At 48.0% G+C, this 21528-nt stretch overlaps 1 protein-coding gene across 1 annotated transcript; it reads right to left on the bottom strand.

Moving 5' to 3' along the window:
- Window positions 1-18929: 18929 nt before the first annotated feature.
- Window positions 18930-21203, bottom strand: NEU2 (neuraminidase 2). Its single transcript, XM_043964637.1, has 2 exons — window positions 20997-21203; window positions 18930-19847 (listed from the first exon to the last, which is right to left on the bottom strand). The coding sequence occupies exons 1-2, from the start codon at window positions 21195-21197 to the stop codon at window positions 18930-18932; spliced, it is 1119 nt and encodes a 372-aa protein (XP_043820572.1). The 5' UTR covers window positions 21198-21203.
- Between the last annotated feature and the right edge of the window lie 325 nt (window positions 21204-21528).

Raw genomic sequence — 21528 nt, 5'->3', positions numbered from 1 at the left:
TTCCCCCTGGCTTCAGGCCAGCTCTGAGGCAGGATGGGCAGGTGCCCAGCCTCAGTGGAATGCTGACTGGCCCAGTGACCAAAGCAGCCCTCGTGGCCTCCTGGGAGATCCTGCAATGTTGGGGAGAGAGAGCTCAAGACTGAAACCCTGGGCTCCATGGGAAACTCTACTTCTCCCTAGCTGTGCAGCCCGGGGCCAGCTCACTCACCTTCTCTTGGGCCTTCATTTCCTAAAACAGTGGAAAGAGTTCTGACCCTGAAGTTGGAGAACCTGGGTTCAAATCCTGCCTCAGGTGCTTCCTACACATGTGACCATGGGCAAATTGCTTCCCCTTTACAGGCCTCAGTTTCCTCAACAGTAAAATGAGGAGGTTGGACTAGATGGTCACTAAGATCCCTTCCCTTCTGCCTCTAAATCAACATTCCCATCATCCTCATCCTGTACACGGGGATCAGAAGATTCCATTTTCCCAGTGAATCTGACACTAGTCCTGCTTTATATTCACACAAGCCATCCCCAGGCTTGGAGGGCAGTCCTTCCCCGTCCCCACCTCTTAGAATCCTTGTCTTCCTTCAAGCAAGGCTCCAGCCAGGTGCCACCTCCTCCAGGAAGCCTTCCCTGATCCCCCCGATTGTTAGTGTTCTCTCAGTCCTGTTTTCCTTACACTCTACAAATGTGTACATGTCAGAGAGTGAGAGAAAAGGAAGGAAGGAAGGAGGGAGAAGGGGGGAAAGAAGAAAGAGAGGAGGAAAGAAGGAGAGAAGAGAGCAAGCTCTGGATGTCCATTTTTGTGGAAAGGACTTGGAAATCACCCCTTGATTCCCCCTCCCCCACTCTCAGCACCCAAAATATAGCTCAGGAAACAAACCCAGAGAACCTGCGGGGGCGGGGGGGGGGGAGGGGGGGGTCTGGGGTCAAGTCCCTCTGGGCTTCGGTCTCCAGTAAATGTCCTTAGTTTCCTTCTAAGGTCTGCTTCCAGCTCCAAATTTTAAAGCTGATGATTCTAAGTCACTCTCTGGAGCCGGAGCAGCTCGTAAGGAGCAGAGCCAACATTCGAACCCAGGTCCTCAGGCCCCAAGAGAGGGAGGGCCCCCATGCTCTCTGTGGCCCAGGCAGCAGAGCCTCCTGGGACCCCGCGGGCAGTAGAATCCCAAAGCTGTCCTTACCTCGTCCCCCAACGCAGCCTTACGGGACCTGGGGACAGACAGCGGACCACGCCCTTCTCCCGGGACGGCTCCTTCTGCCCGGAGTCTCTGAGGAATGACTTGGTTCTCGGCCGTTACCATGGAGACTGGGAAGGGATTAGCCAGTGTCCCCTCTGACCACGAGCAGAATCATAGGACTTAGAGCCTGAAGGAAATTCAGATGCTGTCCAGGCCAAGACAAGTCGATTCAAGCAGCATTCCTTAAGACCTTGTGCCAGGCACCATCCGCGTGCCGTGCATACAAACACCCAGCAGGATCACACAAGTACCATCTACTGCGACTCTAGGAGGCGCCACAGGGGATAAAGCGGCGGCCCTGGAGGCAGGAAGACGTGAGTTCAAATCCAGCCTCAGACACTTCGTAGCCCTGTGACCTTGCGCAAGTCCCTTAACCTCGGTCTGCTTCAGTTCCCTTATCTAAAATGAGGATAATAACTTGACCTACCTCCCAGGGTGGCCATGAGGATCAATTGAGGTCATATCAGTAAAGCATTTGCAAACCTGAAAAAGCTTTCGTAAAACACTTTCACTGTTGTATCTCCCATTACAAGGTAACCTCCCTGAGGGCAGGGACTGTTTGTTGTTGTTGTTGTTGTCCCAGCTTTAGCACAGTGGCATTTAATGAATGTTTGTAGACTGGGATGATGGATTGATTGAAATAGCAAAACTGGGATTTTCACTCCCCTGCCTCCAAATGCAAAGCTGGTTTCCTTTCTCCACACTCCTCCCTCAGATTAGCCTGGAGACAAGAAAACTCAGGGAAGCTGTCTTCAAGGGTTTGTAGGTTTGGGACTAGATTATTCTGATTGGCCCCAGAGGACAGAACTTGGAACTATGAGGAGAAGCTCTAAGGAGGCCAACGAAGGCTTCGGATAAGGAAACAGGTCCTGAGAATTGGAGCTATGGAAAAGTTATGGGAGAGGCTGCTTCAGAAGGGGAGGGACTCTCCCTCACGGGAAGTCTTCAAGCACTTCTCTGCAACATGGGAGACAGCATTCTTGTTCAGGTGGTGGTTGGACTGAATTGTCTCTGAGCTTCCTTTTGGGTCTGTGAATCACTCAGGAAAACAATCTCCTCAACCCTTGGGGACCCTGGCAATCCACTCAGATCAATGCCAATCAACCTTCGCCCAGGTCCTCTCTCCTTTTTCTTTCTCTTCAGTGCCTGTGGCCCATGAAGCCTTCTCTCAGTGCCCACACATTTCCACACATGAGTTTACATTGACAGTCGGGCACCTCGTCTTTCTACGGCCAAGTGGTGCCCTCGAAGAATCTGAGAAGGCTCTTGGGTTGAGGCCAGTGGCCCCTACCCCTATCCTGGACTGGAAACTTGAAAGAGGCCAGAGGATCCTAGACCTACAGCTGGAAGGGGCCTTGGGGAGTCAGAGACCAGGAGGCCCGAGGAGCTGAGGGCCTCCAAGCTAGGAGAGGCTCATTCAGACTATGCTTGCTTCCAGCTGACCCCCATCTTCTGGGGGTGCCCACCACAGAACTGGTGCCAAGTATGAGTTCTGTTCAGCCCTAGAGACCCTCTCAGCAGATATTTACTTATCCAGCATCCCCACTGTCTTGATCCCTTTTCCTCTGGGCTTTGGAGAGAGAACAAACTCCATCTTCACAGGATCCTGGGGGAGGGGGAGCCCCAGGTCACTGCTCCTTTCCCCACTTTATGGTTAGCAAACTTCCAACTCTTCCTCTCCTCCTCTGGAGAGGTGGGCAGACATCTTGCTCCAGGTGTTGCCAACACTCGGAACATCTCCTCTTTCGAGGTTCACTCCCGCTATTATTTTATCCAACTCCTTGGGGTAGTCATCCCCCAGCTTCCAGGCTCTCTCCCTCAAGGAACTCAGACCCTGCAGTTAGTGCAGGGTATAAAGAGGAAAACAGTCCCTGCCCCCTTAGGAGCTCACATTCTTCTGGGCATCTGGTCTTCTTTTCCACATGACCCCAACCCCCACAAAACAGATACTTTTGTGGGGTTTTTTGTTGTTGTTGTTGTTTGGGTAAGGCAATTGGGGTTAAGTGACTTGCCCAGGGTCACACAGCTAGTAAGTGTCAAGTGTCTGATGACGGATTTGAACTCAGGTCCTCCTGAATCCCGGGCTGGTGCTTTATCTACTGTGCCACCTAGCTGCCCAGAAATGGGTACTTTCATTTCCATATTCCTATCCTGGCCTCCTAATTCTTCAACCTTCTCCATGCCCCTCTTCCCTGGACCTCAACCACCCACAGAGATGGCTCCGGCTTTGACCATATCATTGCCCATAATTGGGCCACCCTCATGATCCAGATTCTGACATGTTTCTGATCAGAATCTGCCCTCCTTCTATCTCTCCTTCTGCTGCCCCCCTCTACCATCTATTCTGTCTCCTGACCCTAATCTCCAATCGTTCTGCTCCACCCCCATTGGCCCAGGCCATCATCCCTGCCCTGGCCTCACTTTCCTTCCTCCAGTCTTTACCCTTTTCTGAACCAGCTCAATGATATTTTCTTCTGCCCTGGATTCCCTTGCCTCCAGTCACCTGTCCTGGTCTGTCACCATCTCGCCTCCTTGTCAGAGCCCAACCTGGATCGCCCCCGCCATCTGCCTCATCTGCTTCTATTTTCCTGCCACAGAATGCAGCTGGAGGAAGTCACATAACCCTGCTGACAGATCCACTCTAACCCTGTTATCTAATCTCCACGGGGCCCCCAGAGCAGCAGAGCCATTCTGTTATCTTTCTTGATTAACTTTCACATGTGTTATCTCTTCTCTCTTCCAACCCCCCACACTGTGTCCTTTTCCCTCCCCTTCCAATCACCTCAGACATTGCAGGAGAGGTGAATGAGGGGATACAGATGGGACCCACTCACTATCCCTGGTAGATTCCCAAGGCAAAGGACTCTCCCCAATCCATTACACTTGTTCTTTCCCTCTATTCTAACGGAAGATCCTTTGGGGGCAGGCACTGTCTTTGCTGTTGCAAAGGACCCAGCACATAGTAGGTCATTTTTTTGGTGAGGCAATTGGGGTTAGTAAATGTCTGAGGTCACATTTGAACTCAGGTCCTTCTGAATCCAGGCCGGTGCTCTATGCACTGTGCACCTGGCTGCCCCAGGTCATTCATTCTTAGCAGAGAACCACACCTCCTACTAGAATGAGACTATGTAGACCATCAGCCTGAGCTCCACCTTCTCCCCTCCTTCATAATTCAAAACTATTGTGTTCTTTCACATTCTTTCCTTCGGTCTAGTCTCTAAGGAGAAGTGGCTCTTCTACCGGCCAATGCCATCCCGTGCACCTGTGCCTTCCATCCTCCATCTCCTCTGGGAGCTTCGATCATCCTCCCACTTCTTATCCTTTGCTTCTCCTTATCCACTGGCTCCTTCTCTGATGCCTACAAATGTGCAGGTCTCTCTGTCCTTAAAGAACCTTCAGTAGACTCTCCCATCTCCCACTTCTGAGTCTGAGGTCCCTTCCAGCTCTAGAACTAGGACCCTATTGCCTTTAAGATAAAATACAAGTTCTTTATTTTTAAAAAATAATAAACATTTTTACTTACAGTTTTAAATTCTAAATTTTATCCCTCATTCCCTCCTTCCCCTTCCCTCTCCCTGAGGTGGTAAGCAATCAGATGTGGGTTATCCATGTACAATTATATAAAACATTTCCATATGAGTCATTTTGTACAAGATAACTTGAATAAAAGAAAAAATGAAAGAAAGTGAAAAATAGCATGCTTTCAATATCTGTTCTTTCTTTGGAGGTGGATAGTCTGCTTCATCAATAGTCCTTTGGGATTGTCTTGTATCATTGCATTGTTGAGAATAGTTAAGTCATTCACAGTTCTTCATCAAACAATGTCACTGCCTCTGTGCACAATGTTCTCTTGGTTCTGCTCACTTCACTATGCATCAGTTCATATGAGTCTTTCCAGGCCTTTCTGAAATCACCCTGCTTGTCATTTCTTATAGCACAATAATATTCCATCACCATCATAGACCACAGCTTGTTTAGCCATTCCCCAATGGATGGGCATTCCTTTGATTGCCAATTCTTAGCCACCACAAAAAGAGCTGCTAGAAATATTTCAATACAAGTTCTTTAGCCTGTCCTTCCTATAGTCTGGCTCTAATCTGCCTTTCCACCATTATTTCACGTGCATGCAATTCACTCCCTTCCCGTTTCTGTCTTTCAGAATTTGTATCTTCTGTCAAGGCTCAGCTCAGATGCCACCACCTCCTCCTAGAAGCCTTTTCTGGTTTTCCCTTATCATTAAATGTTCTTTCCTCCCAAAGTTTGCCACGTATTTACTCATCTCTCTTCCACCTCCAGGAAAACATAGTTCCTTGAAGACAGAGACTGCATCATGTATTTTTGTATCCAGTCCCTACTTTGCTTCCTTGTATACAGTAGTTATCAGTCGACTAGTGTTCATTAAGCACCTGCTATGAGCCAAGCACTGTGCTAAATTCTGGGGCTACAAAGAAAGGCAAAAGACGGTCCCTGCACTCAGCTCTGGGTACCTCTTCCTTTCTACTTCTGACATCTCCAAACATCTGGTTCTTGCATCTTCCTTCTCACTGGGATAAGGCAGCTGTGACCTTCTAGAGCAAGCGTCTCCATTCTCCACATGAAGCCATCTCTGGTCTTTCCCCATATATCCAGTTGGGTAGAGAGGCATGCGTTGTTTTTTAGACTGGGGGAGAGAGGACTCCTCCCTCACACTTGGCCCAGCCTTTGTTCAGGATTATTGGATCATAGACCTAGAGTTGGAAGCCATCTCTGAAGCCATTTAGCCCAATCCCCTCATTTTACAGATGGGAAAACTGAGGCCCAGGGAGAAGAGATATGCATAAGTTCTCCCAGGTAGAAAGTGGCAGAGGGGAATTTGAACACAGGCTCTTTGGTTCCGAATCCAACATTCCTTCCACTTCATCATGAGCTTATCCATGACAAGCCAGGAGAAGCACGGGTGCACAGAACATCACTAAATCTCCACCTCAATTTCTGATGTCCAACAATTTGCAATAATTCCCACTTTTGTAATGTTTTTAGATTGCAAAGGTCATTATTTAAAACACCCATGTGAATAGACGGCACGAGTGTTATTGTCCTCGTTTGATACAAGAGGAAACAGGCTTAGACTCGGACCCCCTCCTTGCCCAGGGTTTCATGGCTAGTTAAGTGTCAGAGATTATTCAAACACAAGTCACTTGACTCACCCAACCAGAACTCTGGTGAGGAAGTGGAAGTAGTACCTTAGGGAGACCATACCATTGGCCTGGGACTTCAGAGGGGAAGAGCACTAGTCAACAGAAATAGCGGGCTGCTCTCATTTGGTTAACAAAACTGTCTTTTTCACCAACAAAGTTTCCATCAAAATGTTCTTTCTTTACCTTTGTCAAAATCGCTCCAATAGGTCAGGTACTCAGTGCAGGCTTCCAGCCACTAGAGGGAGTTTTGGACACTGACCTAGCCCTGCTGAGGAGCAGATCAAGTTAAGACGGATGTTGTGTTTTCAATAGTTCAGAAAAGTTCCATCACCTCCTGTAATTGACAATGTTGTCATTGGAGGCTGCCAAGAGAGTGGGCCTGGGATCAGGAGATGATAGATTTACAACTGGAAGGCATCCTACAGATCATCTAGTCCAACCTTATTATGTTGCAAAGCCATAGATTGAGACCTGGAAGGGAGCTTCGAGGTCACTTAATCCAACCAACTCACTTCACAGATGAGAAAACTGAGTCCCAGATAAGTTAGGTGACTTGCCCAAGGTCACACGGGTGCTAAGTGACAGAGTATGGATTCATAGGCACTCAGTAATGGTCTTGGAGGATATTATGTGGGTATCAAAGATGCACCAGCAAGTGGGGTTTCTTCTGCTTTCTCTTCAGATAGAGTAGAAACGATTGAGTTTACATCACAATAGGAGATGCTTAGGTTAGACATTAGGAGAAACTGGTTAATAGTTCATTGTAGCAGTACCACCTGGTTATGGGGTGGCCTATGGAATTTAAAAGAGTGATTGTTGAGTCTGTTGATTTCATGTCGGGCTCATTTCGGCACAGTCCTTCCTAGAAGCAGGGGAACAATATTACAGTCTCCTCTCATCCTCAGAAAAGCTGAGGGAAAGAGCCAGACCCTCACAGGAAAGTGTGCGATTGTTGTCAGCCGTGTGATGCAAATGTTCTCAGTGAACAGAGCTACTGTGGGACTCTTGGCAGACAAACCAACCATGGATCAAGCAGGGGCCCCTTGCCCTCGGCGGCTTCCCCAGGAGCTCATTACCCTCTGGGGACTTCAGATTCTTCCCTAGGGAAACAGAGCGGGTTGGATAAGATGCTCTCCAAGGTCCTTCCCAACTCTAACATTCTGTTTTATTCTGTCCATCGGCAGCACGGATGACATCCCCTTGTGAACATCACCCATTCATATGTTTCTTCTATTTTTTTTTTTGCCAAGTCTTCCTCCTCCTCTCCCCTTCCCTGATTCTAACAGGTGGATTCACTTCCAATTAGATGAGTATGAGCTTCTCCCATTCTGTATCAACAACCAGTTTTTATCTTCCCAGTGTCTCCAGGCCTCTGCTCTTTACCCTCCTACTTACTGCCAGTCCTCACTCCCATCTCTGGCACCTTCAGAATCTCCTTGCCACCACCAGCAAGAACAAAATCTTCATCAGGCACCTACTATGTGCCAAGCACTTAGATGGTTTGAGTTTAAAGACAAAAAGGATACAATCCCTGTCCTCAAAGTGTACATCATACGTGAAGTCTTTGCTGATCCCCCCTCCTACTAGTACCTCCCCCCAAATTATGCTGTATTTATTTAGTACATATGTGTATATTTATATATCTATATGTATGTATGGACATATTGTCTCCTCTGTAGAGCTTCTTAAGGGCAGGTACTGTTTCAGCTTTTGTCTTTGGATTCTCAGTGCCTAGCATGGTTATTAAGCACAAAGTAGTTGCTTAATAAATGCTTTTTGGTTGACTGATCCCACTTAGGGAATGCTATGAGTATGCTACAAGGAATAAAGAAGTCCAGACAAAGAACTCCGGGGAAATTTGAGGAGGGAGAGAACATTTACAGCTGGGGATGGAAGAGTGGAATCAAGGGAGGTTTGTGGGAGGAGTTGAGCTATATCTTGAAAGAAGAAGGCTTCTGAGAGGCAGAGGTGAGGAGGGAATGCATTCCAGGCATGGTAGTCAGAGAGATGGTGCAGTGAATACAGTGCTGCATCTGGAGTTAGGAAGACCTGAGTTAAAATCTACCTCAGACACTTCCTAGCTGTGTGACCCTGGGCAAGTCACTCAACCCTGTTTGCCTCAGTTTCCTCATCTGTAAAATGAGCTGGAGAAGGAAATTAAAAAACACTCCAGTATATTTGCCAAGAAAACCCTAAATGGATCATGAAGAGTCAGACATGACTGAACAGCCTATAGGGCAGCCTATAGAGGGCAGCTGGGTGGCACAGTGGATAAAGCACCAACCTTGGATTCAGGAGAACCTGAGTTCAAATCTGACCTCAGACACTTGACACTTACTAGCTGTGTGACCCTGGGCAAGTCACTTAACCCTCATTGCCCTACAAAAAGAAAGGCAGCCTATGTAAATAGAGAGAGGTGGGAGATGGGTTGCTGAGATCAAGGAAGAACCAGCAGTGCAGTTGGGCTAGAATGTGAAGTGTTTGAAGAAGAGTTATGGGAAATGAAGCTGGGAAGATAGGTTGAGGATGTATTGTCATCACATTTGGCCTTGAATGCCAATCTAAGGCATTTGTGCTTTGTCCTGGAGGCAATGGGGCACCATACTCCCATGAAAGAAGCTGAAATAGTGGAAATATAACATATTTTAGATGGATCCAAAATGTCACCTCAGCTCTGGACTGGAACAAAAGCCTCCTCATTAGTCTCCTTGTTTTGAGCCTTTTTCCCTTCAACTAATTCTGAAAATCATTTTCAGATCATAGGGTTTTGATCTGGAAGGGACCTTAGAGGTCATTCGGTTCAACTTCAGCATTTTACAGATGGGGAAACTGAGACCCGTAGAGGTAAAGAGGCTTACCTAAGGTCACACGGTTTGTTAGTGGCAGAAAGGCATAACTAGTGTCAGATAATCAGAACTCTGCTCCTGGGTGCTAATAGTCAAAGGGCACTCACAGCATTCTAAATATTGGACAAGGTTGTGATTGCCCCACCCTAGTTATGCCTTCATCAGCATAGAGACTTTGCAGTTTACTCTGGTGCTCTTCTTCCCTCCACTCTGAGGCTGGACCCCAGGTAAGCTTCTCCTGTTCCCCCCTGCAGCCCTCCTGATGTTTCTCCCTCAACCATCCACCCCCATTTCATGATGTTTACCCCCAGCTCCAAAATTCCTAGTTGAGACTGTGAGTACCAGAGCCAGGAGGAACACGCAGGCCTCCTGATTCCCAGTCCAGTACACTTATCCCTGTATATGTTGTCTTCCCTGACATGGGTCTAAAGGACTGGTTCACAACTACAGTGAGATCCTCTCCTTTTGTAAATTGAGTTTCAAATAACAGCACAGCCTCAGCATTCGTATCTTAGACCACAGCTGGAAGGGACCTTTAAGGTGACTGAGTCCAATGCCCTAATTTTATGAATGAGGAGACTGAGGCTGAGAGTGGTTAAGTGACTTGTCCAGAGTTATGCAGGTGGTAAGTGTCTGGGACAAGATTTGAATTCAGGTCTCTACTGATCCCAAGTCTCATGATTTATCTGTTCTATCCATTGTGCCACCCAACCGCCTATGACACACGTAACCACGGGCAACGAGGCTCTTGCCTACAAAAGTCTAAAACAGATGAACATCTCCACAAGTAGCCATTCACTCCACCCCCAGGCTTGGGTGGGCGCCATGACTGGAAACACCAGATGCTCAAGTCTACCTGATTTTGGAGGGGGGAAGCAGAGAACTCCCATGACATTTTCAATGCAATTCAATTCTGGGATGTTATTTTTATTTTCAAATGCAGTGTCATAGCAAACATTTTTCTTCATTTTGTAGAAAGCCAGACCTGTGATTTTATTGGTTTCCCTGGGAGACTGATAAAAACTCCCAGTGTGGAAACTAGCCAACAAAAGGGAGCTCCCTGTAAGGGAATCCCCTCTACCAATGTCGATTGGCACCAGCAATTCAACTTGCATCCTCAGAGCTTTCTTTTTGTGACATCAAAGAACTGGAAACCAAGGGGATGCCCACATATTGGGAAGTGGCTGAACAAAGCCTGAGGTACCTGGATGTCATAAGATATCATTGCACTGTCAGAATGATGAACTTGATGAAGTTGGAGAAGCCCAGATACTTCCATGAACTGATGCAAAATGAAGTAAGCAGAGCCAAGGATTCATGAAGCATCTACCATGTTCCAGGCTCTGTGCTAGGTTCTGGGCATACAAAGACACAAAGGAAGCAGCCCCTGCCTTCAAAGAGCTTCCATCTACTCACAATCCAACATTCAGTCTGCAATTCTGTGCTACAGAAAGAGCTTAGTAGATGTGATGAATGGATACATGAGGAGGGAATCAATGAGTCATTGAGTTTGTGCTTGAGAAGAACATGGCTCAGCAGCACATTTCAGAACGTTCCCCTGATGATGGAGAGCCTGCGATGTTTTGCCAGCTGCCACAGATCCTAGAACAGTTCCTGGGTTCTCCATATTGGAGGAGAGCTGATGCAGAGCCCGCTCCATCCGTATGTCCTGGACCTCCTAGCTCATAACCATGGCCAGCCATTCCCTCCTCTTCCAAGCCTCTTTTGCCCTTCCTGGCTCAGCAAATGGGACCCTACAGGACGTGTGGGTGAAGGCCACCTTCTGGGGGCTTGGTCCCCTGGGCCCTGGACCCTGGACCCTGGGCAGGGCTCCTTTGCCAAAAGTCGCCCGGGGCAGGGTCAGCAAACACACATCCTCTGGGCTCCTATCACTCTCTGGGGCAGTATGAGGTGAGCTGTGCTCGCCTCCTAGTGGATGGATGGGACGCCACAGGGAGCACAAGAATAAGTCTAATACATTCTGCATAATACATTTGACCAGTGTCAAACTCCAAAAGAAACAAGGGCCAGGGCAGCTAGGTGGCACAGTGGATAAAGCACTGGCCCTGGATTCAGGAGGACCTGAGTTCAAATCTCACCTCAGACACTTGACACTTACTAGCTGTGTGACCCTGGGCAAGTCACTTAACCCCCATTGCCCCACAAAAAAAAAAAGAAAGAAAAGAAAAGAAACAACGGCCACTAATCCCTGTGGGCTGCATTTGATTTAGTTTTAAAATATAATGTTATATGTTGTATTTGTATTTATTTTGTTAAATATTCCCCTAATACATTTAACATGGTTTAGGCTGTACTCAGGATGGCCGCAGGTCACTGTTGGCCACCTCTGCTAGGCACCTGTATGTTCTCCAGGTCACAGAATGGTAACAAGAAGAAGAAGAAAGATACACCAGAGAAATCAGAGATCCAGTCAATAACAATAACAACAACAATGCTATTAATAAGAACAGCTCCCGTTATTTTTAAAGACATGCTTGTCTTTGAATGGCTAGAGGATCATAGAATCCTCCCAGAAGAGTGAGAAGCTATCTCTGAGGCCATCTGGGTCAACTCTTCATTTGACAGATGAGGAGAGTGAAGCTCTCCGATCACACAGCTCACAAGGGTCCAGGGCAGGATTGGAACTCATCTTCCTGACCTCTATTCAAGCTCTCCCTCCTCAGTGCCAGGTTGTCTCTTAAGGCTGTGGTCACATGTGTCCTTTACATAGATTGTCCAGCCCGAGATGATCTCATCAGAATTGACCCTACAGTGGGTTGTTCGAGCTCTTGCCTGGGAGCATGGGCCAGTCTCACCCTCGAGGAAGTGGGCGCCTGGAGAGACCTGAACCATCTCATGGGCGAAGGATTCAAATGGACTCCAACAAAGGGACTGGGTCAGAAGCACACTTCTACTTTTTACTACCTTTGTCATCTTGGAGAAGTCCTTTCTACTCCCCAGGCCTCAGTTTGCCTATCTGTAAAAGGAGGGGGTTAGACTAGCCGGCCTCTAAGGTCCCTTCTGGCTTATAGACCTATAACCTATGACCATAGACCTATGACCATGTGGCCTCCAATGCTTCTGGGAAACAAGTAATATTTTACTGGTGGAACTTTGGTGAGTGTGGTGGGAATGCCAGAGATGCCATCTGTAGGGAAAAAATTCCAAGTTCTGGGGCACCTGTCCTCCCCAAGTTGGCACCCCGCTCAGCAAGTTGTCATGGTTGGTATAGAAGCTTTGAACTTTATCTCCCTGGGGGAGGGAGGGTTCTAGGTCTGAATTCCACAGGGAAGGCAGAGATTAGAACACAGAAACCTCTCCGTTCTGTGGTCATCAGGAAGGCATGGCAGAGATGTGCACCTACCACCCAGCATGGTGCCTTCCCCAATACAGATGGCTGGAGACAAGAAGTCCCCAGACTGAGAACTGAGCATTGGCAAATCCCTTATCTTGGGGTTACCAGGATCCAGTCTCTTAAATGTGGGGCAAGAGTCCATTGGGGAGAGGAGAGCAACTGGGGGCCATGAATGTGGCCAGATATCTGGTGGAATGGCATAGGAGATGCTGCCCATCAGCTTCCTGGATCCGATGTCAATCCAGGGTCTCTATGACCCTGGACAGCTCACTTCCTCTCTGTTTCCCAATTATGAAATGGAAGGGTTGGGCTAAGTGACTTCCAAGGTCCTTTTAGCTCCTGTTCTCTCTAGTATTCAAGTCAATTCAACCCAGCAAGGGTGTTTTTTTTTTTCCTTAAAGTAACTAGTATATGCCAGGCTATGGTCTAGGTACTGGGGACACAAGGATAAGAACAACAACCTTGCCCTTAAGGAACTTACAACACTCATCAGTGAGTGGAATACTTAGTCTATACAAAGGCAGTGTGGTATGCTAGTCAGACAGCCAGCCTCAAATCCAAGGAGGCCTGGGTTTCAGTCCTGCCTCTGCGGAGTCCAAGGAAATCCAGCTCCTAGAGCAGAGCAATCAGGCAGGCGGGTCTGGGAGGAAGGCCTAACTGTGCCTCCTTTGGAGCTTGCCCGAAAACTGGCATTGATCATGGGGCTATATGGTACACTCCCCCACCCCACCCCCCATGCACTCACTCACCAGCTGCTCCCCTTGGCTCCACAGGTGCAGCTTTTCTTCCCCTGTGACAGGCTTCTGACCAGTTGTTCCCTCCTTTCATTCTGGTTACCTGAATGACCTTCATAGGACTAGAGGGCTAGATCTATGAGGGACCTCAGCAGCTATCAAAGCTAGACCCCCCCCCTTTTTTTTTAGTGAGGCATTTGGGGTTAAGTGACTTGCCCAGGGTCACACAGCTAGTAAGTATTAAGTGTCTGAGGTCGGATTTGAACTCAGGTACTCCTGACTCCAGGGCCAGTGCTCTATCCACTGTGCCACCTAGCTGCCCCCTAGACCCCCCCTTTTACACATGGGGAAACTGAGACCCACATGTCATGGGATGAAAAGATCCTAGACCTAGAGCTGTAGGGACCTTAGAATTCAGACCCCTCATTTACTAGAGGAAGAAACTGAGGCCCAGGGAAGGGAAATGATTTGCCCAAGGTCACAAGGCGGTGGTTTGGGGTTTAAAAAATAATAATGATAAAGGGCAGCTAGGTGGTGCAGTGGAGAAAGCATCAGCCCTGGATTCAGGAGTACCTGAGTTCAAATCCGACCTCAGACACTTGACACTTACTAGCTGTGTGACCCTGGGCAAATCATTTTAACCCCCACTGCTTTGCAAAAATTTTTTAAATGTTAAAATAGTAATAATAATAATTATTATTATTATTATTAACACCTGTCAAGTAGTATAAGGCCTGGCCTGAGAACTAGCCCTTAGGATACAATAGGAAAAAAATGCCAATTTGAGTGTCAGGAAAGGAAACTTGGGTTCAAGCCCTACCTCTAATGAATGAATAAAAGAAGGAAGGAAGGAAGGATGGATGGACAGAAAGGAAGAAGGGAGGGAGAGAGCAAGGAAAGGAAGGAGGAAGAAAGGAAGAAAGAAAAGAGAGAAAGAAGGAAGGAAGCAGGAAAGGGCATTCATTAAGCACTTACTATGTGTTAAGTTCTGGGAACACAAGTGGAAGAACCAGCAGTCCCTGCTCTCCAGGAGCTCTCATTCTAATTGTGGGGAGGGGGCAGTGCATGGAGGAGGTGTCAAGCTTGGCATGTTTCCTGGGTGTGGGTAACCTAGGTAACCCCAGGCAAGCCATATCACTTCAGCTGTCTAAACCTTGGCTTTCCCATCTGTGAAATGGGAACAGCACCACCACCAACAGGCTGTTTCTGCATCATGCGTCAGTTATGAGGATCAAAGGAGAGAATGCCCATAAAGAGACCAAAGGCAGTTCTGAGGAAAACACAAACTGGAGATCTTTGAACGTGTTGTGTCGGATTTATCATAGACTTTTAAAAGGTGAGTTGCATATGACAGAGATGCCTGGTTTCATTTACAAGCCTTCTTTCCTATTCCACACTTGGGAATGTTCTCTCTTTTTCAGGGGTGTTTGTTAAGGGCAGAATAAAAAAAGATCGAATGCTGTAACATACTTCGTGCCCCTTCCAGGGCTATATAAATGCTCATCATTCTTATGAAAACTAACAAAGTGAGCAGTGTTCCTTTTTGCTTTGGGGGTCTCGTCCTCCCTTTGTGCATTCCTGGTCCTCCAATGCAGGGAGATCCCCATAAGGCACCTGGCCTGGACATGCCCCTGCCCTGATTCCATCCTTCCCTGACCCCCTGCTGCTCATCATGACCCCGAGCTCCCCACTGGATTTTTCTCTTCCCTCTCATTGAACCTGACCCATCCTAAGGCAAATGTAAGTTCGATGAAAGGAAAACCCTCATGTTCTTTGGGGTCACAGGCCAGATAGGTTGGCTCTGTGGTCATCAGTGATCATCAATGACCAGAAGGGGCTTCTAGTTATGTTGGGAGAGATCTAGGGACCCAACATTGCTCAGAAGGCCAAAGAGCAGCATCAGAATCAGTGAGGGAGTGAGAGAGGCAGCCAAGCAGAAGACTGGGATGCCCAACCAGGGTGGCACAAAAGTGGAACAGGCTTCTCATGATGGTGTGAATTCCTCATCACCAGAGGTCTTCAAGAAGAGGCTTGATGACTATAGCTGTGGAGGCTGGAAGAACCTTAGAGGTCATCTAGTCTCAGCTGTTCGTTTTACAGATGAGGCCCAGAGAACTGAAAACACTTACCCAAGGTCACTCAGATAGCAAACCTGATTTGAACCCATGTCCAGTTGACTGCTAAATTCAAGGGGGGGTGGGTTCTTGGTCACGTGTAGACTTCAGGGGTCCCATCTGATCTGGAGACTGTGATACTAAATACCCCCTACCATCCTCCCTGCACCACTCCCAGGGCTAGGTTCATGGTGCCTTGTAGGAGCATGCCCAGAGCCACTGGATTTCCAATGTCCCCTCCCCATCACATTCCTGCATCTCATCCACACCAAGGAAGCAGCTAGGATTGGGGAGATGTCAGGCCAGTTGGGTGAAACAGAGACACGGCAATGAAACAAGCCAAAGGGAGGAAATTGGCATTAAAAGGGTGCCCAGGGTGTTTCTCCTATCACATCCTACAGGCACTGCCCACTCTTTTAATAAAATAAGCCTGATATATTGGAGAAATCTTTAGAATTGAAATTGTAGCGACCAGAGCTCAAATCCCACTTCTGATACCTACTAGCTATGTGATGAGCTAGTCAATTAATCTCTCTGAGGTTAATTAACTTAATTAACCTTACTTTCTCTATCTGAAAAGTGATAATAAGATCACTTATCTCACAGGGGTGGTGGTGGGGACTCAAATAAGACACTTTATAAATCTTAAACCACTATAGAACAGGTAGCTATTAGTACATAGGGCTGGCCCTCATGTTTACTGTGTGTCAGACACACTGCTAGTTGCTGGAGATACAAAGACAAGAGTGAGACAGTCCCTGCCCTCAAGGAGCTTACATTCTAATAGGGGGAGGCCAGGGAAGGGTCATGGGGATGGTGACAGAAGCAAGGCTAACGTTGCAGCAATTCCTGATGCCAACGGAGAGGAGTGGGGGAGAAGGGCTGATTTGGTGGAAGAGCAGATGGCAAGCTACCCAAGGAGAATGGATGGGAAGCAGAGTCAGCCAAATAAAAAGTCCTTGAGGCGAGTTTGCACTCACTCACTGGCCAACCAAGCCATCATGGCCATTGTCTTAGCATAGATGGAGAGACTTTTCATACCAGAAGAGCCCCCCCCCCGCCCCCGCTGATGAAATCTCCTATTTTGGTTAGAAATAGTGGGTTGAGAAGTTCGCATCCACTCATTCACTAATCAGGAGAGCTTGGCTCTAGGGTGGCATGCTAAAGCTGAGGGTAAAGCTCTCCCCCTGGGGAGGAGAGTGCCTGCTCTTTGGTGGTCTCATCCGCAGGGTGCCACTCTGTCTGGGCAGAGGAGCTGCAGTGGGCTGAAAGGCAAGATGTGACAGATAGATGGGAACATGGATTTTTTTAACCTGAAAACACCACCCATCTCTCTATCTTAGATATCATTAGTCTGGTGAGAACTATCCGAGCCGGGATGACTGTGAGCTCTGAGAGGGAATGCAAAGAGACAGGGACAAGGATAATACAAATGTCAGGGGACCCACAGAAGTCACTCGTGCCTCCAACTAACAGCCCTGAATGCTCTCAGTAAATGTAGTCAGGTGTCTTCATCACTTATAGCTTAGCCCACCTAGCATCAAAGATGCAGATTATTTCAGAGTTGGGAGGGATCCCAAAGGTCATTTAGTCCAACTTGTATTTGGCTGAGCATCCCCCTTGACAGCATCCCTGGAAGGGGCCACCCAGCCTCTACCTGAAGGACCCTTCAAGCCCCTTGCCTTTGGGGGCAATTCATTCCATCCATGAACAGTTCTCCTTGTTGGGATGTTAGGAAGCTTGTCCCAACATAGAGCCTAAATCTGGCCCTGCTCATTGTAGCCACTCTTCCTGGGTCTACCCAGTGGGGACCACAAGAGGAAATTGAGCCTTTCCTCCATAGGCAAACTGTCCCATGCTGGAAGACTTCTATCCTGGTCCTTCTTGGTCTCCTCTTCTCCCTGGCTCCTTCACCTGATCCTCATGTGGCATGGGGTCCAGTCCTTTCATGAACCTGGTTGCCTTCTCTCTAGGAGCAATTCAGTGTCTTTCCTAAAAGTGTGTCCCCCAGGGCTGAACTCCCAGTGTGATCTTACCAGAGGGACTAGGACCTCCCTTCTTTCATATCAGAGCCTGAGACCAAGGGAACTTTCTTGCCTGCCTTTTCATAGCCTTATCTTATATTGAGCTTACAGTCCACTCAGCTCCCCAGATCATTTTCAGACATACTGTTGTCTTACCTTGTCTCCTCAGCTCTTGGGACAACTTTTTTGAGTCCAAGCATAGGTCTTTCCATTTATCCCTATTTTTGGACCAGCCCATTCTCCTTTTCTGTTTCAATTACAGAGCAAAGGTAATTCATGGGAAAGAGCACAAACAGGACAGACAAAGCCATGTGTCTGGAGATGGGCCCCCTGGCACGAACATCTCCTATTGCTCCTGCACCAGGGAATATTCCCTAGAAAACTTAGAAGATGAGGATTAAAGCCCTGCCTCTAAAAAGCTTCTCTGCAGCATTTAGGACTGAAAGAAGGAAATCCTATGGTGAGTACTAATGTAGCCAGATGGTGCCATGGATAACCACGTGCTTTTTAAAATAATAAATATTTTTATTTAAAGTTTTGAGTTCCAAATTCTATCCCTCCTTACCTCTCGCCTCCTCCCTGCCTGAGACAGCAAGCCATCAGATATGGTTTATTCATGTGCAATCATGTAAAACATGACCATATTAGTCATCCTATGCAAGAAAACTTGCATAAAAGAAAAAAAGAAAGTGAAAAATAGCATGCTTCAGTCTGTGTTCAATCGATATCAGTTCTTTCTCTGGAGTCAGTATGCTTCATCAATAGTCCTTTGGGATTGTCTTGGATCATTGCATTGTTGAGAATAGTTAAATCATTCATAGTTCTTCATCCAACAATATTGCTGTCTCTGTGCACAATGTTCTCTTGGTTCTGCTCTCTTCACTATACATCAGTTCATACAAGTCTTTCCAGGCCTTTCTGAAATCATTCTGCTTGTCATTTCTTATAGCACAATAATATTCCATTACAATTCTCTACTATAACTTGTTTATCCATTCCCCAGTTGAGGAGCATCCCTATGATGTCCAATTCTTAGCTACCACAAAAAGAGCTGTTATAAATATTTTTGTACGAAAAGATCTTTTTCTCTTTTGGGGGATGTCTTTGGGATATAAACCTAGCAGTGGTATTGCCGGATCAAAGGGTATCCATAGTTCTTTAGCCCTTTGGTCAGAGTTCCAAATTGCTCTCCAGAATGGTTGGCTCGGTTCACAACTCCAGAAACAGTGGATTAGCATCCCACATCCCCTTCAGCATCCAACATTTTCCTTTGTTGTCACATTAGCCACTCTGATAGGTGTGAGGAATTTAATGAAGGAAGCCAAAGATTGGCATAGAAGACTCTTGAGTCCTAAGCCCCAGAGAGAAAGGACAGTGATTCATCTTGTAGCCATCACTCAGAAAGGAAAAGAAGTGAATCTGAGCAGCAGAATCAATTTTTGCATACCTTGAGAAGTCAGGAACCAAAAGCTTGCTTGAGGGTGAACATGACAAAAAGGATTTCCTCATAATGTTTACATTCAAACAAACAGCCAAACTGGGGTGACCCATCAGCACCCAGCCCCATGTACTGGAGGTCTGAATAAGCACAGGGGCCTCTTGCTAGCATGGCCGGCTTGCTCCAGCCTTCTGGGTCTAAGGGATCCTTATTAAGATACACGCCCAAGTTGTTCCGGTACAACGGGTCTGTGGGATGAGAGTAAAGCACCCAGGTGTCCACAGAGTTTGGGGTGGGATCAGGGAAGCCAATCACACTTCCCTGACAGCCATTTAATGGTTCAACCAGTTTGCTGATCTGTTGGGCAGCCTGGAAGTCCATTCCATCATTGGTGCTGACCGCCTGGACCCTCCTCCTAAGGGTGCTTCTGGAGTTACAGTACAAGAACCTCTGCCCATGGCTGCCCACTTCCACCACTTGGGACTCCAGCGTCTTCTCCATAGTTATAAAGTTTCCCATTTTCCATGTCTTGCCATGATCATCGCTGGAGAAGCAAAAGGCATAGGGAGTGGGCTCCTTGTGAGTCTCAAGGAGCCGATAAGCGTAGGCAGGAATCAGCAGACGCCCAGAGTTGTGTAGCTGCAGGCCGTGGCCTGGTCCGATGGCAAAAGTGGCCCAGTCGTTGTAGGAGGACCCAATGGCAGAATGGGTGAGGTCTGAGCAGGGACTCCAGCTCCTCCCCAAGTTCTGGCTGGTCACGCAGCACAGACGCGCAGCATTGGCCTTGTTGTGGATCTGGAATTGCTCAGAGACCTCGCCCTTGACAGCGAGGAAGAGCAGAAAGAGGGTCTCCGTGGCCTCATCATACACAGGACAGGGGTTCATGGACCGGTGGCCCTCCAGCCGAGCTGTGCTCAACACCTCCATCTCCTGCCACTGTCAGAAGGGACAAGACAATAAGAAACCAAACATCTATCCAGTTCTCGGTCCTTCCTCCCCATGTGGTGCAGTGGAAAGAAGCAGGAGAGAGCTGGGTTTGAATCCTGCTGGTGACCCTGGGCAAGTCACTCTTCTCCCTCCCTGAGCCTGTTTTCCCATCCATCCATAAAATGAGGATCATAATTCTTGCAGCACCTGCTTTGGCTGTTAGGGGGCACATCGGGTAGAGGCCAGGACAGCTGGACACTTAGTTGTGTGCCCAGGGAGAATCACTTAACCCCTCTCAGCCTGTTTTCTCATCTTTAAAATGGAGATCATAAAAGCACCGACGTCCCAGAGTATAGGGAGGACCAAATGAGAGCATATGCTTGGTCCTTTGGAATCCCTGAAGCGCTACATAAATGCGGGCTTTACTTTATTCTTCTTATGATTTTTATCAAGTGCATGTAAAAATAAGTAAAGAATACAAGCACCTACTTAATGGCAGCCCTTCAGATATTTGGACACAGATGTCATTGCCCCTGACTCTTCTCCAGGGCCTTGAACTTCCCAGGACACAGACTCAGGGCCCTGCTTCACTTTTCCTGATGCCTTGCTCCATGTTGAAAATGTGACTGTCCAGACTGAACACCCCACTCCTCGTGTGGTCTGGCCAGGGCAGAGGTGAGTGGGACTTCCCTGGGACATGATGCCCTTCTTAAGATGAAGGCCAGCATTGCCTGCTGCACCCCCTTGACCTTTCAGTCAGCCAAGAAGTGTTTACCTGCTGGACACTGTGCTCTGGGCTATGGAAACCGACAAAAAAGAATCAGTGTCTGACCTCTAGGAGCTTACGATCCACTGAGCCATGAAATTAGGTCTTTCTTAAAAGCCGTTTTGTGCCCAGGGTCCCTGCCCTCAAGGGGCTATTAGAGGAGACAACCTGTGTACAAAGTGTCATTGTCCGTAGACTATGCCATGTGACCTCGGGGACCCCCTTCCTACTATAAATCATCAGCTTCTTCGTCCATCACCCTGATTTCTTGGTATCTGCGGTGTGTGCTGCCCTACAACCCAGGCATCACACAAGGTAAGAAATGTCAGTGTCCTCCTCATCACCGGGACTCGCTCATTGGCTCCTGCTCACCCGAGTCCCGCCTTCCTTACCTGCACCAGCTGGGTTGACACCTGGTATTCCCCTCTGCGTAGCACGAGCTCTTTGGCCTGCTCATCTTTCTTGCTGGCCCTCTGCTCGGCAAATGCCAAGAAGGTGTGGTGCTTGGCCAGGTAGAGCAGGGCTGGGATCCTGTAGGCCTGGGCTCCCATCTTGAATATCCTCTCCTTCTCTAGTACCGGGAATAAAGCCATGGGGCTGGAGAGAACAGGAGGAGATGATGAGGCAGGGGCCCCTCTGGACCCCGGAGCGAAGAGAGGAGGTGGGTGTTAGAAGGCCCTTAGTGCCCAGGGCACCTCAGAACAGCCCCTGGAGGGACATTACAGAGACACTGTCCTCTTCTGGCTGGCATAAAGCCCCCCACCCCCAGGTCTGGGTCCAGCCTCCCTTTCTATTCCTTTCATGAACTCTCCAGCTGAGCCAAACTGGCTGCAACCCTGCATCCTGGCCTCTAAGACCTCCTTAATTGTCCCCACCTATACAAGGCCTATACCTGCTCTCAACGCCCCACCAACATTGCTTTGT

The sequence above is a fragment of the Dromiciops gliroides genome, chromosome 4, assembly GCF_019393635.1.
Source record: "Dromiciops gliroides isolate mDroGli1 chromosome 4, mDroGli1.pri, whole genome shotgun sequence".
Classification (NCBI taxonomy): Eukaryota; Metazoa; Chordata; class Mammalia; order Microbiotheria; family Microbiotheriidae; genus Dromiciops; species Dromiciops gliroides.
Note: the sequence above shows the minus strand (reverse complement) of the source record. Positions and strands in the feature narration are given on the sequence as shown.